Below are 26,351 nucleotides of genomic sequence, written 5' to 3' on the forward strand. Positions count from 1 at the left end.
CAGTTTTGAAGTAACTTGCCCAACACTGTTGATGAATAAAGATAACATCAGAATCTGAAGGGTTCTCTTGCCATATGGGTGAAAATCACTACATCCGGTAATTGGTGCAAAAAAAGAAAGCTAAAAATAAGAGAAACCGTGTCTGATTGTTGAAAATGTCCAGACTGACGTAAAAATAAAGGAAGTTCATTCTAAAGTCGACAGGAAAAAGCATCACTTTAATATCTAGTCTAAGAACCTCTAGAAGATTCTGGTTTGTGAACCTGAGGGCTCAGATTGAAGTGCTTGGCTTTTACAGTTCAGTACAAGGATCTTGACCATGTAGAGCCCTGAAAGGTATTGACAGTACAGTGACATCAAAATGGACTTACACTTTTTTAAATGGACTTACATGTCCCTTTTTTCTACAATGGGCCTAATATAGTACATTATGAAAAATGACCTGCACTTGTGGTCCTATTGAAAAAGGACCACAGAGTGTGTTCCAACTACAGAGGGATTACACCCCTGGTAAGGAGGGTCTCAGATTGTCAAACCTCAGATTCAGGAGAAGCAGTTTGGTTTTCATCCTGGCTGTGGAACACTGGACCAGCTATATACCCTTAGGAGGATCCTGGAGGGTGTGTGGGAGTTTGCCCAACCAATCTACATGTGTTTTCTGGATTTGTAGAAGACATTTGACCATGCCCCTGTGGGGGATACTTCAGAAGTATAGGGTACCTGGCCCTCTGATACTGGCTGTTAGGTCCCTGTATGACCGGTGGCAGAGCTTGGTTCGCGTTGCCGGCAGTAATTGGAGCTCGTTTCTGGTTAGAGTTGGATTCTGCCAATGCTGCCCTTTTTCACCAAATCTGTTCATAACTTTTATGGACAGCTTGGATTTCTAGGCGCAGCCAAAGGGTTGAGGGGATCTGTTTTGGTGGCCTAAGGATCAGGTCTGCTTTTTGCAGATGATGTGGTCCTGTTCATCAGACGATCTCCAGTTTCTGCTGGAGTGAGTCGCAGCCGAGTGTGAAGCGACTGGCATATGAATCAGTTCCTCGAAATCCGAGACCATGGTCTTGAATCACAAAAGGGTAGAATGCCTTCTTGGGGTCAGAGATCAAGTCCTGCCTCAAGTGGAGTGAAGCATCTCAGGGTCTTGTTCATGAGCAAGGGAAAAATAGAGTGTGAGATCGATAGGTAGATTGGTGCGGCCTCTGCAGTGAAGCAGATGTACTGATCTGTCGTGAAGAGAGCTGAGCCGGAAGGCAAAGCTCTCCATTTATCGGTCGATCTACGTTCCTACCCTCACATATGCTCACAAGCTTTGGGTAGAACAAGATCGCTGATACAAGCGGCTGAAATGAGTTGGGCTCTCCCTTAGAAATAGGGTGAAAAGCTCAGTCATCCGGGAGGAGATCAGAGTAGATCCACTGCTCCTCCATGTTAAGAGGAGCCAGTTGAGGTGGCTCGGGCATCTAGTTAGGATGCCTCCCTGTTGAGGTTTTCCGGGCACATCCAACTGGGAGGAGACCCAATGGAAGACCCAGGACATGCTGGAGGGACTTGACTTCTGCCCCAGCAACCCAACATGCGGCTGAATATGGGTGGATATATGGACTTGTATAGCACCTTTCTGTGTTAGTGGACTCCAAAGCACAGTATTATTCATCCATTCACACCCTGGTGGCGATGAGCTACATTGTAGTTACAGCTGCCCTTGGGCTCACTGACAGAGGTGGAGGCTTCCTAGAACAGGCGCCATCATTACCTCCAACCACCACCAACAGGAAAGGTAGGTTAAGCGTCTTGCCCAAGGAAACAACAGCAGCATTCTCTGGGCCGTGATTGAACCCTCAACCTTTCGATTACTGGACAACCCGCTCTACCACCCAGAGCTGCTGGTGCAACATTTTAACTTTTTAATTTGATTTGAAGGCTTTTTTTATTTTTGTATTAATGTTTTTTCGTTCAGAAATTCATTTTCATGGAATTCACATTAATATGTCAAAGTTTTGAGGCCCGTCTAAAACCGGAACCTATCTGCAGAAACGGATCCTACGGACTAATTTTCAAGCGTGCCAATTTGCAGTTCCTAGGTCCAGTTAGCATCACCTGCAGCGGTAGTTTGTGCTGGTGTTGTGTGTGTTTGATGAGGTTTGGAGGGAAGGAAAATGTGGTCGTTTTTTGCCAGGGATCCCGTAAAAGACTTTGCTTATGAAATTCTCCCGGACAGCCCAGAGAAGTCAGGAATATGGACGCTACATCGCGGGAAACGAAAGGTAACAGCGGCTAACATTTAGCCTTAGTTTGTTTCTGGAGGCCTATGGACCAGCATAATTCCGAGTTGAAATTGTCATACTGGTCAGGACTGTTGGTGATTTATTTATTTTTTTCATTTAATGATTCACTCAGTAACTACGTACAAATGTATTTTTTATTGTCTTTGTTCTCTTTCGTGAGCTAGCTACGGCTCGATGTGTCACATTGACACGTATTTCTCGCCACGTCACCTCCTTTTATCCGAGTTAGCTAGCTTGTTTTTAATCGGTTAAAAGCTAGTTCACCCAACACATTTTGGGCGTTTTCTTACTCTTAGCTGACTATCTGGAACAGCCTGTTAGAATTACTGTCTGTGAGAAACTGAGACAGTCAACTGTATCGTCTTCGTCATCTTCAGCACAAGATCTACTTCCTCCATCACCTCCAGTCACATGAAAGGCCACCCTAAAAGCTTTGGATGTGTGTCCTAAATGGAAATGCTTCCCTGTTCCTTGTCCTATCAGACTACAGGAGATCCAGTGTCTGTGTTTGTCTACGAGGTGTCTCAGGGGACAGAGCAGCAGACACAGCTGGCCAAAGCTGCCTTCAAACGAATGAAGACCCTGCGTCACCCAAATATCCTGGCTTATGTGGATGGACTGGAGGTATTCGTTTTAATTAAAATGAATTTATTATTTTTTTCTTCCACAAGTTCATGAATAAAATGGCAGTCAGGTCTTTTTTCCGCGGAGCTGTCACGTGATCATATATGTAATATCTGCTGTTTTTTGTTTTGTTTGTTTCTGCATGCCAATATTCAGAGAGAGGTGAGTGAATTAGCTTTTCGTTCTAGTGCTGGACACGCAGTATAGCATAAGCTGCAGTACACTGATCACCTGGATCATTACAATCACATGACCAACATCGAGTCACTAATGGAGAACTGAGGGTGAAGTGTGTGAGGAAGGCAGACATGTTTACAAAAAGAGGGATCAGTGAGACGCTAGTTCAAGGATGCTTTCATAACACGTGACATATTATCTCCTGTTGTTTACAAGATAGGCTGGACACTCCATGGGGTGTGAGTTCAGTTAAGGGATGTTTTGTGACCCATAACTCAGAGCTGTGTCTCTTTCGTTGCAACAAGAATAATACATTTATTATTGTTTGACAGACTGTGTCGATCTCTTTTATTTAACTACAGAGGAGACAGGAGGCAGATTTAGAGGCAGCAGAAATGAAAATTCTCTTTAGGAGTGGAAAAAGGAATTAGTTTATCAGAGGAACAGCTCATTTTAGATGTTGTAGAGATGAGGTCATACATGGTAGAGTGAGATGGTTCGGACATGTAGAGAGAAGGGATAAGGAATATCAGAAGAAGATTGGAACAGCCAGGCAGCCTGGTGATTCACTGTGCTGACACCCGATCCCTGAAGGGAAACGCCTAAAGGAAGAATATCTGAGGACATTCTGGAATGTACATGATGTTGGTAGCATCTGTGGTTTATGAGGGTCTGTGTCCAGTCCTGTTTTGTAGAAAAGGAGGTAATAGGACCACCTTTGTCGTTGTCTCAAGCATTCATATTGGATTCCTGTGGCTGCCTTTCAATTTTGTCAGATTGATGTTCAGAAGTTTGGAGAACAGCTGAACATCTCAGACCTTCAGTCACTGCTGAGTAGATTTATTTAGGTCCACCACCATCCTGCTGTCTAACAGTCTTATGCAAAGGCTTTGGTGAGGGTGAGAGTGTCTCAACCAATGTACACAAAGGTCAGTTCTGTGTAACATACTAGAAGGAATCCCATTGATCCCACTTGTTTATCCTGCTGGTGGTTTCAGACGGACAAGAGTCTTTACTTGGTGACTGAGCAGGTGACTCCTCTGGCAGTTCACCTGAAGGCCCAAGCAGAGACGGGCGGCTCTGGAGAGCTGGAGGTGTCCTGGGGAATGCATCAGATAGTGGTAAGAACGGGATGCATGTATCTGTTACGTTTTCATCGTTTCTGTTAGGAAGCTGTCCTTCATTGTCTTCTGTGCGTCTTCCCTCACAGAAAGCTGTGAGTTTCCTGGTCAACGACTGCCACCTGCTTCATAACAACCTGGGCATTTGGGCTGTGTTTGTGGATCGGGCCGGGGAGTGGAAGCTAGGGGCCCTCGATCATGTGACCCCAGAGCAGGGCGACCCCAGCGGGGTTTCTCTTCCCAGCCCCAAAGCGGTTAACCCGGACATGGAGAAGTATGACCCACCTGACACGTCCAACAGCGGAGCCGAGAAATGGTGAGGAAAGGTGTTTGTAAGTGGGTCTCGTTTTCTGTGGAAGGTGTGTTGACCTGGTTGTGCTTTTTTTTTTTTTTTTTTTTTTTTGTTCTGTAGGGCCGGGGAGGTGTGGCGATTAGGCTGTCTGATCTGGGAGGTGTTCAACGGGCCACTAACTCGAACATCCGCCCTCCGTTCTTTAGGAAAGGTTTGTCTTCTCTGCAGTTGTCATCAATCCACCCATTTTCTGTACCCGCTTATCCATGCTTACCTCCAGCAGTCTTTGGGCAAACAGGTGAGGTACACCCTGGACAGATTGCCAGTCTATCGTAGGGCAACACGGAGACACACAAGACAAACCACCAAGTGCACACACACTCGCACCTAAGGGCATTTTAGAGAGACCAATCAACCTGACTTTTGGACTGGGAGGAAGCTGGAGTACCCTGAGATAATCCATGCATGCACAGGGAGAACATGCAAACTCCTTGCAGAAAGCCCCAGGCCGGGACATGAACCCAGGACCTTTTTGCTGCAAGGCAACAGCGCTAACCACTGTGCAGCAGCCTGCAGTTGTAATCAAATATCACTAAAGGTGGGTTTTCCAGGAGCACTACTCGTCCTACAACGGCTCTGTACAGCTTGGTTTGAATCAGCCCGTCTGAGTGTAGTTTTGTTCCCATGCCAGCTTGTGACAAAGTGACATGAGGTGATCAGTGAAAGGTAACTTGTATGCTTCACAGAAACACAACTCAGCTGAAAAATGTTGGTGTTGCTGGACATTTTGCTCAGTTTTATGGCTTTTTGTCAGACCCTGAACCAGGAAATGGCCGCAGGCAAAAAAAAAACAGAAAGCAAAAAAACTCTGGAGCAACCAGTGACTCCGCCCCCTAGCCAATCAGTGGCCAGAATCACGTTGCCGGCCCAACTCAGCCTCAGCAGGTACCTCAACGGAGCAGGGACTAAGAATAGGGGAGAAAGTAAAGGGAAAATGCCAAACTGTGCCCATGGAAACCGTGGTGGGGCCGAGCTGCATCGGCCCGAGTTGCTCTGAGTAGTGCTCCTGGAAAACCACCTTAATACTATGTGAAGTTAATGTGTTTGTTTTCTTGGTATTTATGTCGTCTACAACATTTAGGATAACATAAATGATACCGGAATCGTAGGTTTGTGTGTTATGCTGTTCGCATTAAAGGCTGAAACCTTCTCTGTGGCCTAGTGGTCATACCAAAGACTTTTAAAACGGGACCCAATGCCTCTCCACTTGACACTCAGCTTTCAGGAGGGTTAAATCATGAAATAGATTCAGAGCACAGCCACCACTCCCCATGGGGATGGGTCAAATGCAGATATAAATTCACCAGTGTGTGATGATGACTAATGGGACTTTACCTTTAAAATGCATCTTTCTTGTCTTCAGATCCCCAAATCACTGGTCCCCCACTACTGTGAGCTGGTTGGAGCCAATCCCCGGGCCCGTCCAAACCCAGCTCGCTTCCTCCAGAACTGTAGAGCACCTGGAGGATTCCTCAGCAACAGCTTTGTGGAAAGCAACCTTTTTCTGGAAGAGATCCAGGTTAGCAAACTAGTGCTGTTTGTTGTGGCGCCCTGCCACGATGGAAGAAAACTAATATATTGTATTTGTTTGGTAAAGGAAGAGCTATTGTTTGTATAGTCTACAGTACTTAGCCCCATGACGTTTATAGGTGTGTGTGTGTGTCCCTGTAACAAGAGTCCACCTGTTTAAATCGTCCCTCTGCAGATAAAGGAACCTGCGGAGAAGCAGCAGTTTTTCCAGGACCTGAATGAAAATCTGGACTCGTTTCCTGAAAACTTCTGTAAGCACAAAGTTCTCCCTCAGCTGCTCACCGCCTTTGAGTTTGGTAACGCGGGCGCCGTCATCCTCACACCGCTCTTCAAGGTGAATCCTCGCCTGTCCTGATGCTGAACATTCGGGGGAAAGCAGCTGCGATTGTGTTTCCGATGTAGTTTTGTTTCTATAAGGTGTCCTATTTTACTTCTGACACGATGATTTGTGCTGTTCCAGGTGGGGAAGTTCCTGTCTGCAGAAGAATACCAACAGAAAATCATTCCCGTTATAGTGAAGATGTTCTCCTCCACAGACCGAGCCATGAGGATACGCCTTCTGCAGCAGGTCTGCGACATGTACTTTGGCTCATCCTACTTGTCTCGTTGGTTTTGATGGAAATTAGAGTGAAGTTTCACTGGAGTCTGGAGGAATCTGCTGCTTAAGGGCTCTAACTCCAACCAGTTACTGCATTTGTGTTTAAACCAGAGGAAAAATCACATTATTCACTATTTTTTTAATAACGATAGCTTGTTTTTGTTCTCTGTTACTCAGATGGAGCAGTTCATTCAGTATCTGAACGAGGCTGCAGTTAATTCCCAGATTTTTCCTCATGTTGTTCACGGATTCACCGACACCAACCCTGCCATCAGAGAACAGACCGTTAAGGTGAGCAGTGTGCAATAAATAAAAACACCAAACAGAAGCAGTTGTATTCACCTGGATTAACCCAATACAACTCCTATAGTCGATGTTACTGTTGGCGCCCAAACTGAACGAGACCAACCTGAACCAAGAGCTGATGCGGCACTTCGCCCGGCTGCAGGCCAGAGACGAGCAAGGCCCCATCCGCTGCAATACCACCGTTTGTCTGGGAAAGATTGCCTCCTACCTTAACGCTGGGGTAAAATACATCCGTATTTAGCGTGTGATGCTTTAGTTTTAAACAGGTTAGGGGGTTTAATTCTCATTTTATGTTTATGTATTAGCGACGCTTTTGTCCAAAGCGACTTACGAGTCATAATGAAGCCTGCAGGTTGCCCTTGAGGCTAACAACAAACACTAATCAGTCACTCCTGGGTGGCAGTGAGGCAGCATAATGAGTCATAAAGGAAATTAAACATGGAGCGTGCAGTAGAGTGGGGGACGGGTGCAGGGCTGATGCTAGCTCTTTGAAGAGTTGGGTCTTCAGGAGTTTCTTGAAAATTAACAAAGAAGCCTCTGTTCTAGTAGTGCTTGATGCGTCATTCCACATCTGTGGAACGACACATGAAAAGAGTGGATTGCGTCGTGCTAGCCGACGATCCTTTGATGACCGAGCTGCGATGTAAGCCTTTACAAGGGGATTCAGGTAGATGGGAGCTGTACCATCCAGGACGTTGTATGCTAGTGCTAGCGATTTGAATTTGATGTGTGCAGCTAGCGGTAGCCGATGTGAACAGAATGGTGACGTGCTCTTTTCTTCCTCTTTTCTTCCTAGACTCGAGAGCGAGTTCTGATTTCAGCCTTTTCGCGAGCCACTAAAGACCCGTTTCCTGCATCCCGCTCAGCTGGTGTGCTGGGCTTCGCTGCTACACACAACTATTACAGCGTAACCGAGATCGCCGGCCGAATCCTGCCCACCCTCTGTGCTGTAACCGTGGACCCTAACAAGAACGTCAGAGATCAGGTGTGGAACATTAGAAACATCGAGAAATGAGCCCTAACCTTTGGGAGAAGTTAATTACGTGTTCAGGACGCTTTTCACTGTTTGATGTCTGATCTGCTGTTCTGTTTTCTGTCAGACATTTAAAGCCATCAAGAGCTTCCTTTCCAAACTGGAGGCTGTTTCAGAAGATCCAAACAAGCTGTCTGAGATCGGTACGTGCGAGCTAGATGAGGGTGGAAGTGATGAATCATACCGCCACCCTAAAGAAATGCTTTTAAACAAAAAACATTGGACATAGAAGAATACGTAGAGAAACGTGAGGATGTGCTTTCTGTGGGTGTTTCAGAAACCATTTCCTTGTTCCTCCTGTAGAGAAGGACGTGGGGTCGTGTGCTCAGCCTGCAGGAGCCTCCTCCAGCTGGGCCGGCTGGGCGGTGACCGGCATGTCCTCGCTAACCTCTAAACTGATCCGCAACACTCCTGGAGCAGACGGGGGGTCAGCGTCGGACAGCAGTGGGCCGGCCAGTACAACCAATCAAGCCAGTGCCACAGATGAAGAATCAACTACAAACAAAGGTATAAAATGGTATACAGCTCTTCATCCATCCATTTTCATCCGCTTATCCGGAGTCGGGTCGTGGGGGCAGTAGCCTAAGGCGAGAGGCCCAGACTTCCCTCTCCCCAGCCACTTGGGCCAGCTCCTCCGGGGGAATCCCAAGGTGTTCCCTGGCCAGGTGAGAGACCTAGTCCCTCCACCGTGTCCTGGGTCTCCCTTTAGGTCTCCTCCTTGTTGGACGTGCCCGGAAAACCTCACCAGGGAGTCCAGGAGACATCCTGACCAGATGCCAGAGCCATCTCAACTGGCTCCTCACGATGTATATAGCTCTGCTGGTATAAAACCCGTCCTGTGAGTTTTGTCACCTCCTCTCTCTCATGTTTTAGAAGATACAATTCCTCGAGCCTCCGTGACTCACCACGATGCATCTGGTCGCACAAACACGTCCCAGTCCCATCAGTTCACAGACCAGGATGATGAGGCGGCTGGAGAGCGCTGGGATGACGAGGAGGACTGGGGGAGTTTGGAGGTAGATTTCTTGAGAGAGAACGTTTTTGTAGAGTGGCCAGTTGTTAGATATTTTAAAGTCGTGCTTTCTTTCTCCTAAGGAGCCAGAGAAAACGCTCAGCGATGACTGGAACACCAATTGGCCGGGGACAGCGTCGTCTAAGAAGAAGGGCAACAGCAGAGGAGTAGGAGCTGATGATCTGTTTTAGATGAGTGATAAAACGGCTTTAGTTAGGTTTCACTTAAGGTAATAATCACTTTCAATCCACAGACAGGCCGCTCGTCGTCCGCCATGGCGGTGAAGACACAGAGCTCAGACTGGAGCAGCTCAGGCTGGGACGCTGATGATAGCTGGTCCAATGAGAAAGAAGGCCAGGGTCAGAGCTCTGCAGGCGAGGAGGGCTGGGGCAATGACTGGGGGGAGGAGGAGACAGACGTGACCTCCACCAGTACGATGCTAGACCTGCCCGAAGGTGTGAGGTTAGCCAGCGAGTACAACTGGGACAGCTCGGGGAAAGGAGTCACGCAGAACGATCTGTTTGCTAGTGTGTCCCAGAGGAGCGCTGCTGCTAACACAGTAAGGAAGTGGTGCATCATTTTCTTTCTGGAAACCGGTCTCAAACGTCATTTTTATGATGTTTAAGTCAACAGCGCTGCTCTCTGGTCTGTGTTTGCTTCGTTCAGTAAAACATTAAACGGTCTCAGCTGTTCCATTTAATTAGTTTACATTTGTCATCCTTCAGATTTCCACTCAGCTAAAACTAAAAATTACAACAGTAGATGAGTGTTCAGCTATGTTTTTCTGTTTCTTCATGACAGACTGGTGACGGTTGGGTCTCCGAGGCTGTAGGAGACTGGGGGGCTGAGGAGAGTTGGGAGTCGGTGGATGGAAGTCAGAGTAAGTCCCACTAAAGCTGGGTCTGTTTACCAATCAAGCAAACAGCGTTATCATGGTTTCTACACGGTCTTAAAACGTCTTAAGCCTAGTTTATACTTCTCCGTCAGCTCCAAGAGGGAGAGACACGCACACACAGGCGGAGAGGTGTTGCTCTCATGCTTCTCCGTCTGCTGGGGATGTCGCAAATCAATTCCCCGCCGGGACAACAGAGGGCGTAGCGCTGTTCTGTGGTATCCTGTCATGTATCTGGTCCAAGATAGTATTTATATTTTATTTTTTTATTTAATAGACTTTTTGACACGGACAAATTTGTCTCTCATTCTCCTCCACCTCTTCATGTGCTCGCCACCTCCAAACCCACGTTTCTCATCATTTCCGTCCACGAATAAAACGCTTGCTGCGTATCTTTTCTCTCCTCCCGTCAAGGATGAATAAAACTTTCATATTTTTAGAGATTTTCTGCGAGGTATTCTTCAAGTTTCTCCGTGTCTGCCGCTAGATATTCTCAGCTCTCTGTTTTTGAGGGCGCAATGGCGGCGCCGTAGACGACAGCAGCGTCCTGACCAATCACAAGCTTGCGTTCTCCGTCTCGACAGATCCGTCCATCCTTGCGAGGTTGCTCCAGCAGGCTCGCAAGGACGAATAAAGGCTGTCTCCGTCCCGAAGCAGACGGAGAAGTATAAATTAGGCTTCACAAGCAGTGAATTTACGAATTTGGAAATACCTTAAAAAGCCTTGAAAAAGTTTAGAGTTTTGAAATCTTGGGCCTTAAAGTGATCGTCAACCCTGCCTCAAGAGTTCTCCACTCGCACATCAATTTTGAAAACTGCTACATTAGCAGGCGTTGCCCGGCGGACCGTAGTTGTGCTGTATTTTGGGCCTGAAACAAATACTCGTAGTTTGCATAAATTCCTCAAATCATTTTTACTGGTTTGCTAATGCTAATGCTAGCAGGTAGCACATTCACAATCGAGTGGAGGCTGGAAAAAAAAAACAAGTTCATTGTGAAACTAATAATGAATGAACTCCTCAAGCAGAAGGAAAATCCCCAAATGTTATTAACATTTTCCAGTAGTTTACTTCTGAACGTGTTAAAAACATACGGTCATGTCTACAGATCATATGTGGATGTATTTAGATATGTTCTTTTGAGAAAAGTGAGTGATATTATTCCAAACTATTTAGTATGTGGAATAATAATTAGCAATAATATCAGATGTGAAACAGGGAACTAGACTAATGTAATAAGAGTCTGATAATAATAATAATAATTTACTTGTTTTATTTCATATCGCAGACCAGTCTGGTTGGGACATCTTTGTCAGAAGTGTGGCTCTGTGTTCGTTTGAGCTGCTGAGCTGACAGACAGGATATTAATCATAATTATCAGAGACATGCACCCTCATTCAGTGGTAGAGGATGGCTCCCAGAAGATGACCTTCAATCCCAGATACACCTCCTTCTAGGACAGTCCTGGAGGGCCTCTATCCAGCATCTTTTAGTTGTTTACCTGCTCCAAAACACCCAATTCAGTTCCTGATGTTCAGCAGCTCATCAAGTTTTGCAGAAAGGTGTCAATTACCTGCTGATTAAAATCAGGTGTGTGAGAGCAGTGAAATACCTCAAACCCTCCAGGATGGGGCACCCCTGTTCTGGGACATTGCAGTTGCACTGATTAGTTTTCACACGGTTTGTTGTTGTTTAGTAAAAGGTGTCCTTTTCTGAAAAGGAATCATACGAGTGGATTTTTAAATAAAAAAAACTCAGTAGAATTTTCCCCACACTTAAAAAGGGTTATCAAACCGATTATTTGATTAATCGACAGAAAATTCTTTAGAATATTAAATTACTAAAATATTTGGTAGCTGCAGCCCTACTGTTTTAACTTCAAGTAGAGCATTTCTCCTTAAGTTTAATTTGTCAACCACAACTGCTTTAAATAATGTAGCCTAAATAAAGATGGGCAGAACCAATTATGAGAATGCAACGCAGCAGGTCCATCTCCCAAGGAGTTGGCTTTCATTTAACTGTTGAGTTGTGATTTTAATTGTTTATTGTTCAAGAGTCTCTCTACTCCCCATATTCCCAGAGTTGAATAAGTAGCTAGCTAACGTAAAAAACACAAACCAATGTTAAAAACAACTTGCAAAACAAACTTTCCTGTGGCCTGCTGAAATATTCTTAGATTTTTCACACCTCTGCTTGTTTCACACATTCCACATTTCTTTGAGTATTAAATGAACACAAGTTCAAGAATTTAGATTTTATTTGCCGATGGGGCTGTAAATAGGTCATACGTTTTTATAAAATGCTCTTGAAAAGTTCTTTAGAAGACTTTAACTTGATGAATCGTGTGGGATCCCGGTTTATTACTTGTTAGTTTGTGGGATTCGGATCTTTTCAGCCCCAGTTATGTTTGGTACTTTTGTAAATCCTCCAAAGCTGCATCTCAGTAAATGTGAAAGTATCTCAGAGAGCAGAGTTCTCAGTCTAACATGAGCTGCAGTCTGATTCTGTTTAAACAAAAGTCCTTAGATTATTTTTGTTTTCAGTTCATGAGTGCAGGAGTTGCAGGTAGCTGTCGGAGGCAGTGCGAGAGCAAATGGGATGTGATGTCCTAAATATAGGACCAAACAAAACAACAAAAAATATCCTCAAGTCTAAATCTACTACTTTTTTTCCACGTCTCTGTTTCCTGTCAGACCCCAGCAAAGCAGAGCTGTCCAAAAAGAAACGTGAGGAGAGGAGGAAAGAGCTGGAGGCCAAACGAGCGGAGAGGAAAGCTGCTAAAGGTCCTCTAAAGCTGGGAGCGCGCAAACTGGACTGATTCTGATCCCAGTGGGAACGGAGAGGCTGGATCATGGACCATGGTGGAGTAGATGGAGGGTCCACCAAGAGAGAGTCCCTTAAACGAGGAAAAAGAGGTTCCTGTTGGCCAATGATGAACTGATGGTTTTGGGTTTTCTGTCCTTCCTCATTAATGAACTGATGAAGATAAAGATGGAGACAGAAATCCAACAGACCTGAAGAAAAGAACCTAAAGCTGCTGTTATACAGTAAATGTATATACCTGTTGCATCTTGTCTTTAAAATATGTTGTTGTTTTTTAAAAGACATATATCAAAGTTCTAAATCAAATGTAATAAGATGCTGAATGTTGTCAATATACGTACGCAGACACACCATGGAGAGGACTGTTTCAGTTCAGCTCTGGCTGTGCATGCACTCATTACAAAGAAAACCCACCAAGGCGTTGTCTTTACTTTGCACATTTAACACTGTCTTACTGTTTGTGAGTGGGTGCAGACTGTAAAAGGAACAGCGTGGTTACAGAGACACACTGGTGGAAAATCAAAGTCCAGTTTTGAGTCACAAATGATGTCTGCTGTCGGTGTCTGAAATTATGAGAGTAAAAGTTTGCCTCCTCAGGCGCGGCGTCAGGTTTTCATTTTTGGGTGGGCCACAGTAATTTTGGACGGGCCTTAATAAGCAGTGACGTAAGTGAAGCAGGTAAGTCGCGTTTAAAAAGACGTGATAAATGTTTTCCCCCGTCCTTTTTATTTCTAAAATATAAAGTAAAAAATTCACAATTTAATTTTCATTCATTTTTCATGCACACTGGTAGTTTTTACGGTTATTCACCAGGCAAAATCTTTTGACTTTTTTGGAAAAAAAATCTATTTTCCAGTAAAAGCAAAGCATCCAGCCCACCTCTCCACATGCGTAAATTTGCCGCTACATTCTAAGAAGTGAACTTTTGATGTTTTATGCAACTGTTTTATTTTCAAATAAATACTTAAAATTACGTTTTTAACTCAAACACAACCTATTTTCATTGTATTTAAACAACAGCACAAAAATTCAAAACATCTAGAAGCTAGTAATTAAATCCGATGTAATCATGTCAATTTGTATCTAATAGGTCTTTGAGTTAATTGATATTGTCCACAGCTGCTTTCCGTATTTGCGCCATTACGTCCGTTCCTGCCAGCTTCAAGCACATGTGCACTGAACAGAACAAAAGTCTTAATGATATGCTTCTTTTTGATGGAGCGAGATCCTTCCGCCCTGAGGATGGGAACAACTCATCCTGGATTTAACTCATCTGAGAAGTAGTGTCTGGTTTTATTTCACCAGCAGGGGGCAGCACTGGCCTGGTGTTGGTCCTGGTGAGAGTGTTGCAGGTGGAGCTGATGAGTTAATGTGAGACAGGTGGTTTGAATGAGGTTGATGATGAGCTGGTTGTGGTTGCTGTGGAAACTGGGCCTGGCTGGAGCGGTGGCATGAGATCTCCTCCATTTTCCAGAGAAATCTTAGTTTAAAACTGCAAAATGTATTCAATATTATATTTGTTATCATTACTGTTACCATGAATGTTAAGATTATGTATAAAAAACAGCATATTTTACCTGAAAATATTCATCTTCTCATCTGCCTCCTTTTTCATGGAGGAAAAATTCTCCAGCTTGTTTAAAAGATTTTTATTCTCCTTGTGTAATTCTCCAATTTCCTTCTGTAACTTAATATTGATTATATATTCGTTTTCACTCTTCTGTTTTTCTTGAGCTAAGTTGTATCTCAGCAGTGACTCCTGCTTTGAACGTTTTTGCAGACTCTCACAGAGACTTTCTTTGCTCTGAAGCATGTTTTGTAAAGTCTACACCGTTTTATTACGGGTCTCTGCCGTATGCTGATAGTAATCTACTCCCTGCTCTAATTCGTTAATTTCTCTTTTGTAAAACACACAGTCAGATTCAGCTTTGGTTTGTCTCACCTTCTCATTATTATAAAGCTGATCCCAACCATACAGAGGAAACTGTTCCCAACCAGTCCCAACCATTCCAGAACTGCGCTACTCTGGGTGGCTGCATGTTGGATTAGCTCTGTTGGCCATGTGTAAGTTTTGCCTTTTCTATGACATTTTTTCTTCTGGTTTCTTTGGAGGAATAGTATTTTTTGGACATTTTACTTTTCTGTTTCTGGTGTTGTGAAGCTTGGAGGATTTTTACTGCTATTTTTTCACTTTTTGAGCATTTATGATGCGCAACCATGGCAACAAGCTGGTTTACAATCGGGAGCAGCTGATTAACATTGGGAAGGCTGAAATAATACCTCAACTGAAGCCACAATCTCAAATGAGCTAAAAACGCAAGAAGCGTGGGTGCAGAGCAGGAGCAAAACAGAGACAGAGAAAGAGGAAATTCTAAACCATCTCTTCCATTGACCATAATGGGCAATGTGAGATCACTGGCCAACAAGATGGATGAACTCCAAGCCCTTTCAAGGACTCAGCCAGAGTATCGGCAGTGCAGTGTTATGTGTTTCACCGAGACATGGCTGCAGGACCATATCCCTGATTCCAGCATCTCTCTGCCAGGATTCTTGACTGTACGAGCAGACAGAGATCTGAAGAGGAGCGGGAAAGGAAAAGGAGGTGGAGTGGCAGTGCTTGTCAACAACAGACGGTGCCATCCAGGTCATGTTTCAGTGAAATGTCATCTCTGTAGCCCAGATGTTGAACTCTTGAGAGTAAGTTGTTGCCCATATTATTTGCCAAGAAAGTTCACCAGTGTTGTCTTGGCATCCGTTTATATTCCACCTTCAGCCATTGCTGAAAATGCATGTGATGTCATCAGTTCCGTTGTCGCTAAGCTACAAACCCAGCACCTCAATGCATTTGTGGCTATATCTGGTGATTTTAATCATGCCTCGCTCTCTGCTACACTTCCAACATTTCACCAGTTTTTCAGCTGCTCCACCAGAGAAAACAAGACACTGGATTCGTGTTATGCAAATGTAAAGAATGCATACATGTCCAAAACAAGACCCCCTCTGGGACAATCAGATCACAATCTTGTTTTTCTCTGCTCAGAATACAAACCACTTGTTCAGAGGTGACCTGTGACAAGAAGAACTGTGAGCAAATGGTCCCAGAATGCTGAAGAAGCCCTGCAGGGTTGTTTTGAAACCACAGATTGGATGACTCTTTGCCACGGATATGAAGAGGACATCAATGCCGTGACTGGATGTGTCACTGACTATATAAACTTCTGTGTGAACAACATTATACCCACCAGAACAGTGAGATGCTTCACTAATAACAAACCCTGGATCACCAGTGAACTGAAGAATCTGCTAAATGAGAAAAAAAGAGCCTTCAATGAGGGAGACAGGGAATTATTGAGGAGTATACAGAAGCAACTGCAGATCAAGATCAGAGACAGCAAGGAGGCATACAGGAAGAAGCTGGAGAATAAACTACAGAGGAACAATATCAGAGATGTCTGGTCAAGGATGAAGAAGATCACAGGCTTCAAGCAGAGGAAGGACTGCACAGATAGCAGCCTGGACACAGCCAATGAACTGAACAAGTTCTTCAATAGGTTCAGTTCAGGAACAAACCCAGCATCCTCCTCGCCTGTCCCCAGCCAATCAGACATCCCATCCTCCACTGATCCTACATTTTCCTGTCACACGCCAGCTCTTTCGTCCTCTAATGCAGTCATGGACTCTTCTGGTTCTATAAATCTGTCTTCAACCAAGTCAGGAGATGCTGCTGCCACATTTAACTCCCCCTCCCACCTGTCTCTAGAAGTCAGGTGAAGAGGCAGCTGGAGAGACTGAACAGGAACAAGGCTGCAGGTCCAGTTGGTGTCAGCCCCAGAGTACTGAAGGCCTGTGCAGAGCAGCTCTGTGGGATACTGCAGCACCTCTTCAACCTCAGCCTGGCCAAGGGGAAGGTTCCAGTCCTGTGGAAGACATCCTGCCTTGTTCCAGTTCCAAAGAAAACTTGCCCATCAGTCAATGACGACTACAGACCGGTTGCCCTAACATCCCACATCATGAAGGTCCTGGAGAGACTCCTGTTGGTCCACTTGAATAAGCAAACTAGAACATATCAGGACCCGCTGCAATTTGCTTATTGCCATGGAGTTGGAGTTGAAGATGCCATCATCCAGCTGCTTCAACCAAGATCAGAGACAGCAAGGAGGCATACAGGAAGAAGCTGGAGAATAAACTACAGAGGAACAATATCAGAGATATCTGGTCAAGGATGAAGAAGAATATCGCAGAATATCACTGTCATCTGGACAAAGCAGGCAGCACTGTGAGGGTCATGTTCTTTTGATTTCTCAAGTGCATTTAACACAATTCAGTCTGATGTACTTTGCCAGAAACTCCAGAAGACACAGGTGGGGGCCTCAACTATCGCCTGGATTAAAGATTACCTGACAAACAGACCACAGTTTGTGAGGCTGAAGAACTGACATCAAACCAGGTGATCAGTAACATTGGAGCACCACAGGGGACTGTACTCTCACCATTCCTTTTCACCCTGTACACCTCAGACTTCCAGTACAAATCAGAGACCTGTCATCTACAGAAATACTCAGATGACTCTGTAGTTGTCGGGTGTATCAGAGATGGACAGGGAGCTGAGTACAGAGAGCTGGTGGAGCGCTTTGTGGCATGGTGTGGAAACAATCATCTGACCTTGAACGTGAACAAAACAAAGGAGATGATTTTAGACTTCAGAAGAAACAGGGTGGAGTCAAACACTGTTTCCATCATCAGAGAAGAAGTTGAGGTGGTTGAGGAATACAAATACCTCGGATTTCACCTGGACAACAGACTGGACTGGAGAAAGAACAGCGAAGCCGTTTACAAGAAGGGGCACAGCAGACCGCACTTCTTGAGGACGCTTAGGTCCTTCAATGTCTGTAGCAAGATGCTGCAGATCTTCTACAAGTCTGTTGTTGAGAGTGTAATCTCTTCAGCCATCGTCTGTTGGGGTAGCAGCATCAGAAGCAGGGACCTGAAAAGGCTCAACAGCCTAATAAAAAAGGTTGGTTCTGTTCTGGGGACGACTGTGGAACCACTGGAAGAGATAATGCAAAGAAGAGAATCAAGAAAATGATGGACAACCCTGAGCATTCTCTTCACAAGACTGTCCGACAACGGAAGAGTGTCTTTAGTCAGAGGCTTCTTCAGTTTCGCTGCAACACTGACCGCTACTGGAGATCCTTCCTGCCAACAGCCATTGTAATATACAATAACTATTTGATGACTTGATTATTATTAATATTATTATGAGCTACTACAGCAATCAATTTCCCTCTGGGATTAATAAAGTATTTTTGAATTGAATTGAATTGAAACCCATTTCAGCTGCCTCTCCCAGGAAATAATTCTTTTGGTCGTGATCCAGCCATGATCGTAGCTCAGCTTTGTATAATAGATGGACCAAAAGGTCAACTAAGCTCCCTCTTTATAATGGTAGTCCAGAGCTTTGCACCCATTACTGCAGATGAGGGTCTGATCTATTACTCCATATCTTCCTCCATCCTACCATCACTCACAAACACCAAGATGCTGAATGAGCTTCATTCCAGGCATGACTCACTCCCAGCAGCTCTCAACCTGAGAACATGTTTGTGACCTAAACACAGGCTCTTTTTTTTTTTTGGTAATTTGACTTGTCTAATCATTTCCTCTTTACATCCTTCATCCTCTTCCAGCTCAGCAAGTCTTCCATCTGATATTAAGTTCACTTTATTGCTTTTTTTCTCATTTTTTGGGGCATTCCTCTGTTTCTGTTGACTTCTCTTGGCCCCCACTATGGCGCCCGTTATAGCCCATCAGTACCCATCGTGGTACCTGTTCCTTGGTAACTCAGCTGTGTCTGAGCCCACAGGTACGCCTCCGCCTCCTCTCGTTCCACCCCTCCTTCACTTCATGTTCTATTTATAACTCCAAGATCTTTCTTTCTGATTCTAAGTTTCTGAGCTCAACGCTCAGCTTTGCCAGCAGTGTGCTACCATGCTGTCAAGATGTCAGAGACAGAACTAATTCTGTTTAAATAATTTATATGTATGAATAATACTCTCCTTTTTTTTTCTTCATTTTTATTTTGTCTTACTGGACTTTTGGGTGTCTGCACTCTGTAATTATAGCAAAGAACTGTGTTCTGAGCTTATAAAAGCCTGTTTTAATAGAAAAATTGTTGTATGGTTAACTGCAGACATGATGACTGAAGTGATAGGAGAGCACATCAGTGTCATGATCAGGAATTGGACACAAAGAATTAGCCCCGATTGTGCTTAGAGCTTTGGCAACTTACATTGCTGATTAAATCTGATGAGTTTTATGGAATCTGTTCATTCATGTCTTCATTCTTCATAAAGCAGCAACCATCCCTCACAGCCCAGCAGCTGTATCTGGAACCCCCCAGATGGGAAATGTAATGAATTTGTTGGACTGTTTGGCTGAGGATCAGGGCCCGACAGCTTAAAGGGATACTCCTGGTGTCTTTTGTTGTGTTTGGATCTGGAGAATCCTGTTAAAACTGATTTGGGAGGCACTTTTTATATAATCTACAACTCTTCTTTTCCAAAAACCTCAAGATTATTACATTTCTTCCAGTTCAGCCATCTTTAATGATTGTTTATTTTTAAAATCAATCTAAAGAGCAGCAGGTAGACACCTGTAGGAAACACCTCCAGATCTAAGGTTCTGGTGAAGATCTACATCCGTTGCAGTAATGTTTTATCTTTAAAATAAAATTAAAGTTTATTAGATGCTTCATGACAATCTCAGACATTTAACCACGATATTCAATACTATTCAACTCTCTTTTGTTGTTATAATGTTTCCAAAACCTGGAAAAACTTTTTCCCCACCAGCAATTATTACTCCAGTTACCTCAAACACTCGTGACTCACGTAGTTCATGCTCACATTCACATTTTTCATATTTAAAGTGAATATTGTGAATTTCTGCAACAAAATTATTAGGAACGCCTAACAATAAGGGCTTCTTTACATTACTTAGTGCATTATTAAGCATCCGTAACCTATTAAAAGTATTAACTGCTTATTGAGTAATGCATTAATAAGCAAATCCCCCTGGCCCTTTGTCCTAACCTTAAGAACACTTAATAGTTAATATTGGGCATGTTAATAGAGGGATCCTTTGTTTATTAATGCTTAATAATGCACTACGTAACGTTAATAAAGGGACCCTTATGGTAAAGTGTTACCAAATTATTACTAAAGGGAACTGCTGGTTGAACTGAAGCATTTGAGACCAGTGTTAAATCATCTTGTGAAAGTGGGAGCATAGTTTGATTTTACGCTACAATGATCTGCCGTACTTTTCCACTTCAAATGCCTCATTAGTGTTTTACACATAATAGTTGCTGTTTCCTTAATTCAAACAATATATCATCACACCTGCTTCAGCCAGGAAGTTATGAAACCAGGTTAAAAATAACCTGAATGTGTTTTTTAATCAACCCCTTCAGGAATGCTTAAACCTGCAATTAAATGTTAATTTTTGATAGCTACTTCAGAAAGTACCAACACGATTCACACATTTACATCATTTATTAAACTATTAGCATACAGTTAAATGTCAGAAGACACAATGGCTTCTTAGGACCTTTCTGTGAGTAGTGGACATGCTTTCATTATACGACAGAACATCAAATAACTATGAAAACGTTAAGAAATCGTCACTGGAAATTCACTGTTTTACTTTTAAATTTGATTCATATTTTCCTTCATATAGTCAAAAGCAGTTTTTCATTTAAAATTTTAAAGTTGTATAAATACAAAAATCCATCTCAGTTTACATTATTTATATATTTAAAATATTTTAAAACATCTGTCTGTATAAACATGGCACCTTCATCAGTGAACAGCTTTGTATTCTGTGTAGAAAATCTAAAGACCCTGAAGCTGAGGGGCGACGATTGGAAAAACTCACCACTTTTGTTTCTCAAACCCATGAGGGGCAGTTAGAGGAGACGGAAAAAGCGGGATTGAACCGGTTTGATGTTGATTAGGATAATTAGTGTTAATCATGAGACGTGGGCCTTTGCTGGTCTCAAAGAGGCCGACATGGACTCCATCACTGGGTGTTCTTGTTCTCCTTTTTGCTTCTTCCAAACAGAGCTCCCGCCAGAGCAACAACCCCAAAACCCACAGCTGCAGCGACGCCTGCAATCATCACCATCTCTCCTGCCTTTTGCGCCTGCAGGAGAACAAACACACCTTCATTCGTGTAAATGTGTGCATCAAAAACCCTAATTTTTGTTTAGTATTTTGTTTAAAAAAAAAAAGAAACCATGTGATCCTATAAGTGGTATTGGGTCATGAAATTAGAATATCAAGACAAAGTTGATTTATTTCAGTATTTACCGTAAATCCTCCAATACAGGCCCGGGCCTGTATTTGACTCAAGCTCATCAAGCTCCGGGCCTTTATTGGAAGGAGGATCAGAATTATCTATTTGAGCAAAATGAACTAATGGTTCGCTGGAGTTTTTGACAATTAAAATTGCGCCTACATTTTCAAAGTTAAACACATTTCTTTTAACAACGGTAGTTTCTGCTTCCGACTCCGACACCGGCCAAAATATGATACCCAGCAGTTAATTAAATACAGGCTAATATTAGAGGATTTACGGTACATTCAAAGGATGAAATTTGTACATTAGATACATTCATTACACACAGAATGATATATTTCAAATGTTTATTTCTTTAATGTCAATGATTGTAACTTACAACTAACGAAAATCCCAAATTCAGTATCTCAGAATAATAGGATACCAATTAAGACCAATGAAAAAACAAATTTTTTAGTTATGTGGACCAACTGAAAACAATGTATTAATGTCGGTTCACTAACAACATCTGTGTTTACAGAAGCAGGTGTCTTTGGGGCTGCCAGTGGAGGCTTACAGCTGTGCTTTGTTATAAAGTAGTCCCAAGTCTAAAATGGTGCCAGTGATTTCTTTATGTTACTAGTTATTTTCACTTGTAGTCAGTCTGATTATTTAGGTCACCAAGCAGAATTGGGATCAGTACTGAGTTTGTTTACTCACAGTGCTGGTTGTATTTATTCACTTACTGTTTTATGCTAAGCTAAAGCTAAAGGGGTACAGCCGGTGTCGGTACAGGATCTGCTCGGGTGCAAGATCGGCTCGGGGTCCTTCGACTGCCGATGACATCAAAGTACGGCAAACCCACTCGGAAAAAATACACTACACATCTTCATACTGTTGGAAAGAATTAAGCAGTTTTGTTATATCTTACGACGTAAGTTTGTGTTTATAATGGTTTTTGTAAAATAAAACACTATATTGTATTCATAATGTTGAACTCCACTTTGAGCACATCCCTTGAAGGATCATAGGTATTAGCAACACCTGTGAAATTGTATTTGCAGGAAAGAAGTGTGTCCTGTTTATCGAAGTATTTTGTGTTTAGAGTTTTTGACGTCTTGTCCATGCGTAGTTCAGTTATGCTCATAGCTGCTAGCCAAAACTCTGGAGTTAAAACTTTTCTGGCTTTACTAAAATACCTGTCTGTACTTATTTGATTGGTTTTACTTTCTATTAGACTCCAAATTTAATCATTTAGCATGTTTCTAATTCATAATTTGTAAGAATGTAATCGGTGATATTAGTATTAGCATTCCTATGGGTTTTTCCATGTATATTAGCATTGCACTAACCACTCGCTGCCAAATTGCAGCCTTTGCGATTAGAAAATCTCCTTTTGTCACATCGCAATTTAATTGCACATGCAGTTAATCGTTCAGCCCTAATATACATGCAGCTCTGTGCTAAAAGTGTATTTTCAAAGAGGTAATGATGGATTTCTTGGTATAAGTTGTCCATCTTACCAACAGAAAAATTTGCCTGGACTAACGTAACGTGATAACAACGTAATATGATTACATAACTTCCGTAAGGTTCATGTTCAGCCAATCAACTACTTTGACGTCATCGGCAGTCGAAGGACCCAGAGCCGATCTTGCACCCGAGCAGATCCTGTACCGACACCGGGTCAGGAGAACTGGGCTGGTTACAAATTGTTTTCCCCACTTCTCTAACGCTGGGGAATATGTCAACAGACAAAAAAAATCAATTTTGTGTGGAACATCCCTTTAAAAATAATAAAAATTACTCTAATCAAAAACTGGTGAAAGTGAGTGCATCTGTGGGGAATATTTAAAAAATATATACATATATGTGTGTGTGTGTGTGTGTGCGTGCGTGCGTGCGTGCGTGCGTGCGTGCGTGTGTGTGTGTGTGTGTGTGTGTGTGTGTGTGTGTGTGTATTGCATTGCAGGTGCTCTTCAGGATCTAGTCAATCACAGGATGTAGATGAGGGAGAAAAATAGGTGATCAGAGGCACTCTGGGAGGCATTTTTATTAGAGCAAGAAAAAGCCGACGCGTTTCCGTCACGGAAGACCTTCCGAGAGTGGGATTGGTCCTTCCAGCCGACCACGCTTCCAGTCACGCTGCAGATGCTGAGCCTCACCAAAGATGGAAGGGAAACATCCTTTAGGCTCTTTAATTGTGTTGCTGTTTGAGAATAAAAGTCAACCAGCTATTTAATGGCATCTCAAACAGGAAATCTGTGAAACTGATATTGTGGGTTTTAATTTGTTATTGAATTCATCTGTTCTGTTCTGCTTATTAAAGATCCTGGAGCTCCTGACCTTACAGAGCCCAGACACCCTACATAAGCAGCTCATTTCAGCTTCATACAGCCAGGGTTTCGTTCTTTTGATCAGGATCCAACAAACATCATGATCTCATGACTACAGGTGAGGGTCGGGGGGTTGAGGCTCGGTTGCTCCAGAGCTCCACTCTCATTAAACCTTGATGTATCAATCCATCTCTAACTCCTCCATCCCTTGACATCAAAATATTTAACTCCTTTGCTCTAAGGCAAATACCTCCTCCCAAACCAAATGGAGCATTCTACCTTTCAACCAGCAGAGAACCGGAGGTGCGTTATTGCGCTGCAGAAGAGCAACCATGAAGAAAAAGGTAGATCTTGATCAAACATAGTTTTTATGAAAATTCAACACCGTAATGGAGATGATCAAAGCCCAGGATATATGAGGCGACCATGTGATAAAGAGATGATCTTTTTACCACCTATTGGCTCGCTCTTGCAACCGCATCCTGTGACCTTTCACCATGTGCTGCGTGTGAGGCTAGCTCTTGTGTCTGGAGAATTTACAGGTTCACTTGTATTCAAGAGAAGGTTTCTTGAAAGCTCAAACCTACAGAACAAGTCTCAATAAGGACACACCCTGTAGAGGAGAAGGGTGGAGAAGAACTAAAAATATCTGCCATGTCTAAAACAGGCTACTAGGAACTGAGCCGCCACGTTAGGACTGGAAATGGAGCTGTTGGAGTCGGAGTCTGGGACTTTCAGTCCACACACTTTAGAGATACTTCTTTATTACATCTCAAAGTGTCTATAAAAAACCCTACCTGCCGGGACTCGGCCTTGTCATAGCGCAGCTCAGTGACAAAGTGCTCACAGTTGCCTCTGAAGATGCAGTAGGACAGCTCCTGGCCCACCAGCGCACAGGCCTCCTGCACAATAACATCGGCCGGACGGGGTTTGTACTTATTATCCAGGCTGTTGTTGATAACCCACTGGTCAGTCCCCACCACATCCCACAGCTTCTCTCTCTTTACTATAGCCTTCTCAGACAGGACGGACATCACGCTGCTGGACCCCGCACTCGGGACGTCGGCTGAGCAAAGACAGACAACAGGAGAACATGAGAGGGACTGCTGGGGTGAGTAGGTCATATTATGATCTAAAATACAGACACTGTGTGTGTGTGAGACTCACAGGGTGGTGCCAAGTGGACAACAAATCCGTCACCAACATAAATGGCCCAGTGCTGATAAGAGCCACGCAAGATCTCAATCATGTCCCCCAGCTCTGGTTTCTCATCGTACTGGGATCAGAACGCAGACAGAAAGATGTTTCATGTTGCAACAACTGTTTTCTCAACAGGATCTGGACGTTTGGCCAGACTAGAGTCCTCAACAAACCATCAGTCAAACACAGGTGTTTTACAGTGAATTAAAGCATAATATATAATAATAATCATAACAACATTAATAATAACAATAATAATAATGAGGAATGAGAGGTAAATCCTCACCAGAGTTGGGGCCATGTCAGGGCTTGACTGCTGGTTAAGTTTCCCGCTCTCACCTGCAACAACACATAAACAAGCTTGTTCCTAAATTAATTTATATTTTACCTTCAGACGTCTCATTAAAACACGTCCTATGAATATAAGTAGCCTATTTCTGAGGTTATTTAATTATCTGATTTAGTGACAAAATCGAATCCCTTTATTTGGTAGGAATGCACGCAGATCTGCTGTAAATTAAAGGCTTTGCTCTTCAGAACGGAGAAAACCTTTCAGCTAGAGGCTGAGCAGATACCATCAGAGCTGTAGCTGGTGCTGGCCTGAGGCCACCTGTGTTTACATCCTCCTATGAATAAAAGCGCCTCCATCTTCAGCGGACTGGTCTCAGATCAGCTCGGAAACACGACGCAGGATCACAATAACACAGTCTCGCTCCCGGAGAGTCTATAACTCACCTTAACGAAAATGTCGGCAGCCTGGTTTTAAAACGACAGACGCCAACGGTGACATCAACACCGAACCTCAGCGAGCAGCTGACTGCTCGGACCACGTGACCTCCGCGGTGAACCTGTCAACGAGCAAAACGTGAAAAGCTCCAGCTCCATCCTACAGCAAGCTACACCCCGTTAATGGACTGGTGTCAAGCCAGCCTCCAATTCCAGCATTGCAGTCAAGCCAGCCTCCAATTCCAGCATTGCAGTCAAGCCAGCCTCCAGTTTGTTTTCTGTTCCCCGTCTATTCAAATTATTACGGGACTGGATGTGGAAACCGGATTTCAAAATAAAATTCAACTTCAAGTGAATTATCAGATATTTAAAGAACACAATAACAAATAATTTAGGCTTGTTCACTATTAGCGCCCTGTCTATATCAAAGCCATCTTATTTTGGATTTCAAAGTAAAAGCCCTGTGATTTTTCATTTTTGAATTACTCTTTCAATGACTTCAGAATGCTCTTAAAAGCAAAAGTCATATTTCCAAAGAGTAGTTGCATTTTGTATCAACACTATCCAACCACAGCAATTTGAAATTGCCCATATTTGACCGACTCTTTTAACGATTTCAAAATGCTCTAAAATGGAAAATTGCTGTTTCCACAGGGTAATTCCACTTTAGATCAACAGTATACAACTCCACAGTGATACCATATGTTACAGCCCAGGGCCATTTGGGTTTATTTCCCCTGTGTGTGTGTGTGAGAGGAGATGCAGCACCTGTCTCCCATCTCACTAAATTGCATCCCAATTAGACTCTCCCAGCTGATCCTGATGATCAGGACTTCTAGCAGCATAAAAGTCAGCCAGCCCTAAGATCAGGGAGCACCAGGCCAGGGAGGTTCTCTCTGGTCTGGTGTCTCCTCAGCAGCGGTTTGGTTTGGTTTGGTTTGGTTTGTTTTGTTTTGTTTTGTTTTGTTTTGTTTTGTTTTGTTAAGTTTTATGTAACAACTT

At 43.4% G+C, this 26,351-nt stretch overlaps 2 protein-coding genes across 3 annotated transcripts; one reads left to right on the plus strand and one right to left on the minus strand.

Moving 5' to 3' along the window:
* The first annotated feature begins 1,988 nt into the window (after positions 1–1,988).
* scyl1 (SCY1-like, kinase-like 1) lies at positions 1,989–12,975 on the plus strand. The gene is made up of 18 exons (XM_015947003.3): positions 1,989–2,264; positions 2,769–2,909; positions 4,085–4,207; positions 4,297–4,523; positions 4,620–4,710; positions 5,923–6,078; positions 6,265–6,423; positions 6,550–6,657; positions 6,865–6,978; positions 7,058–7,213; positions 7,790–7,978; positions 8,094–8,169; positions 8,330–8,533; positions 8,900–9,042; positions 9,122–9,205; positions 9,292–9,597; positions 9,840–9,918; positions 12,621–12,975. Exons 1-18 carry the CDS (start codon positions 2,157–2,159, stop codon positions 12,743–12,745), a joined length of 2,589 nt encoding a protein of 862 aa, XP_015802489.1. The 5' UTR covers positions 1,989–2,156; the 3' UTR covers positions 12,746–12,975.
* A 7,313-nt stretch (positions 12,976–20,288) lies between these two features.
* rarres3l (retinoic acid receptor responder 3-like) lies at positions 20,289–25,552 on the minus strand. 2 transcript variants are annotated; one of them, XM_015946991.3, is made up of 5 exons: positions 25,359–25,552; positions 24,910–24,962; positions 24,591–24,699; positions 24,221–24,489; positions 20,289–20,952 (listed from the first exon to the last, which is right to left on the minus strand). In XM_015946991.3, the coding sequence occupies exons 2-5, from the start codon at positions 24,922–24,924 to the stop codon at positions 20,830–20,832; spliced, it is 516 nt and encodes a 171-aa protein (XP_015802477.1). In that variant the 5' UTR covers positions 24,925–24,962; positions 25,359–25,552; the 3' UTR covers positions 20,289–20,829. The 2 variants fall into 2 exon arrangements, with proteins under 2 accessions (XP_015802477.1, XP_015802468.1); XM_015946982.3 differs by lacking the exon at positions 25,359–25,552 and adding an exon at positions 25,199–25,352.
* Positions 25,553–26,351: the final 799 nt, after the last annotated feature.

This window comes from Nothobranchius furzeri, chromosome 1 (genome assembly GCF_043380555.1).
Source record: "Nothobranchius furzeri strain GRZ-AD chromosome 1, NfurGRZ-RIMD1, whole genome shotgun sequence".
NCBI lineage: Eukaryota > Metazoa > Chordata > Actinopteri > Cyprinodontiformes > Nothobranchiidae > Nothobranchius > Nothobranchius furzeri.